Consider the following 2629-nt stretch of genomic DNA (forward strand, 5'->3'; position numbering starts at 1 on the left):
ACCAACAATCTGTGTGAGGCAGCCAATGCAGCTGTACAAGGCCACGCAAGCCAGGAGAAGCTCATCTCATCAGCCAAGCAGGTAGCCGCCTCCACAGCCCAGCTCCTTGTGGCCTGCAAGGTCAAGGCTGACCAGGACTCTGAAGCAATGAAACGGCTTCAGGTGAGGAACCTTAACCCATCCCATTGTACCTTGGACTGTGCTGCTTTAAATTGCACCCTGAAGACATGCTTTTCTGTGGAGGGACTCTCAGTTGGGAACCCTCCCTGAATTCTCAACCTCATGCTGCCCAGGTTGCCGGCAATGCAGTGAAGCGAGCCTCGGACAACCTGGTGAAGGCGGCACAGAAGGCAGCAGCCTTTGAAGACCAGGAGAACGAGACAGTGGTGGTGAAGGAGAAGATGGTCGGGGGCATTGCCCAGGTGAGCTCTGCCCCGGGCGCTCTGAGGGACACCGTCAGCAGGGCAGTAACGTTGGTCCCAGCTACCCTATACCCTACTGCACATACTCGCTGAACTGAGTTCCTGATCTCCATCCCTCAGATCATTGCTGCCCAGGAAGAGATGCTCCGGAAGGAACGGGAGCTGGAGGAGGCGCGGAAGAAGCTGGCCCAGATCCGACAGCAACAGTACAAGTTCCTGCCTTCAGAGCTTCGAGATGAGCACTAACGCAGCCGCTTCTATTTAATGCAGACCCAGCCCAGAGACTGTGCCTGCCACTACCAAAGCCTTCTGGGCTGTCGGGCCCAACCTGCCCAACCCCAGCACTCCCCAAAGTGCCTGCCAAACCCCGGGCCTGGCCCTGCCTGGTCCTGCTGCACATCCCCTGTCCCCTCCCAACTCCAAGTGCCTTCATGCCCTAAGGCCCCCTAAGTGCCTGCCCCTCCCCAGAGTATTAACGCTCTAAGAGTATTATTAACGCTGCTGTACCTCATTCTGAACCTGCCAAGGCCCCAGCCCGTTCCACTCTGCCAGCAGCTTCTGGCAAGTCCCATAGCCTCAGCTCTACCTACTCATCCTTTTTGATACTATCCTCCTTCTTGCACCCCCAGCTACCCGTGGGTGCTGTGGGGTCAGAAGCCTCAAACAGGTCATGCTCCAATAAAGGTGATTCTGCCTGCGACTCTGCCTGGCTTCATGAGATGGGAGTTCCCCCCAGAAGGGGGAGAGAATGGGACTGAGTTCTGCCACCAGCTTGATCTGACTCAGGAATGGAGTGGGGCAGACGATGGCGATCTGCCCGTGAGGCCCCTTCCTCCTCCTTGCACCCACTTCCCTAAAGCCATCCTAGCCGGGAAGCTGTCCCTGAGAAGTCATACTCCTGTTGTCCCCTATTTCACTAGCCAGCGCCTATTCCTCCCCAAGTGTCTGTCTTCTGTGGCAGGGACAGCAGCTGCCACTGTGCTTTGTGGCTACCAGGGACACTCTGTCCTTCATAACTGCTCAGAGTATGTGAACAAATCCAGCCTTGGCCAAATTTGAATTTTCAAAAGCTAAAAATAATAAGCCTGTAAAATAAAAGTGTCTGAGCCTAAGAGAATTATGGCCACAGACTTGGTTGGGGCATTTAACAAGCAAAAAAATCCAACTGGGCTGCCTTAGGTTGGTTCTGTTGACTGGGTTGGGGCGCTTCTAGCCCCTCTGAGGTCTTGTTCTACTGCCGAGACAGTGATGGCGAACCTATGACACGCGTGTCAGAGGTGACACGCGAACTCATTTTTCTGGTTGATTTTTCTTTGTTAAATGGCATTTAAATATATAAAATAAATATCAAAAATATAAATCTTTGTTTTACTATGGTTGCAAATATCAAAAAATTTCTATATGTGACACAGCACCGGAGTTAAGTTAGGGTTTTTCAAAATGCTGATACGCCGAGCTCAAAAGGTTCGCCATCACTGGCCTAGAATAACACTAGAAGAAAAGGATCTGAAAAAGCTTGACCCAGGTGTGAGGCTGTAGAGTTAGGAGCAGAGCTCCCCTAGTGGCCAGGCCGGTGCTGGTAGCCCTGTTTCAGCTGCCTGCTGATCTGGAGGTTCAGTGGAGGAGGTGGTCAAGGAGAAGGGAGTTGAGGGATGGGTGCTTCCACTTCCTTCTGCATTCGCCTCCTCTGCCCACACTGCCTGGACTAGCTGGCAGATCCTGTAGGAGTGCCACTGTTTTCATGCATGATTCTTTAATCAACCCTGTTGCCCAATATGTTTCCTTGCTTCTCCTTCCAAATAGAACACAAATACCACCATCTGCTGCTCCTCAGGGCACCTTTCACCTTCCTGAGGCCATGGCATCTACTCCCACCCCATTAGAGTCAGTATAAAGAAGACAGAATTACTTTGTCCTCCCCAGGGCAGTCCATTAAGGAAGGTGCCAACTTCCTACTCTTGCTCCTGTCACCTGTGATTAATTCATTCAATATTTACTAAGCCATGCCCGTGCTAAGCACTGGAAAATAGAGATGTATTATCACCTCCCTGACGCAGGGGACTGGCAACTCCAACACACACTGCTGTGGCCCTCTAAGCTCAGATTCAATGTCCTAGCATAGTGAGTTGAGGATCTTCGAGCTCAAATCCCTTCTCCAACCTCCCCAGCAAGTGGTAGTCCAGACTGGTAACTCCAGCTATGAGCCC

General features: G+C 52.1%; 1 protein-coding gene across 1 annotated transcript in view; it reads left to right on the plus strand.

The window, feature by feature from the left end:
* Positions 1–1122, plus strand: part of TLN1 (talin 1) — a 30234-nt gene extending 29112 nt beyond the window's left edge. Inside the window, exons 49-51 of the mRNA XM_023744042.1 lie at positions 1–162; positions 294–422; positions 543–1122. Coding sequence (XP_023599810.1) covers positions 1–162; positions 294–422; positions 543–668 — 417 coding nt within the window. The 3' untranslated portion in view covers positions 669–1122. The remainder of the gene's footprint in view (positions 163–293; positions 423–542) is intronic.
* Positions 1123–2629: the final 1507 nt, after the last annotated feature.

Source organism: Myotis lucifugus, unplaced genomic scaffold (genome assembly GCF_000147115.1).
Source record: "Myotis lucifugus unplaced genomic scaffold, Myoluc2.0 scaffold_424, whole genome shotgun sequence".
NCBI classification, from domain to species: domain Eukaryota; kingdom Metazoa; phylum Chordata; class Mammalia; order Chiroptera; family Vespertilionidae; genus Myotis; species Myotis lucifugus.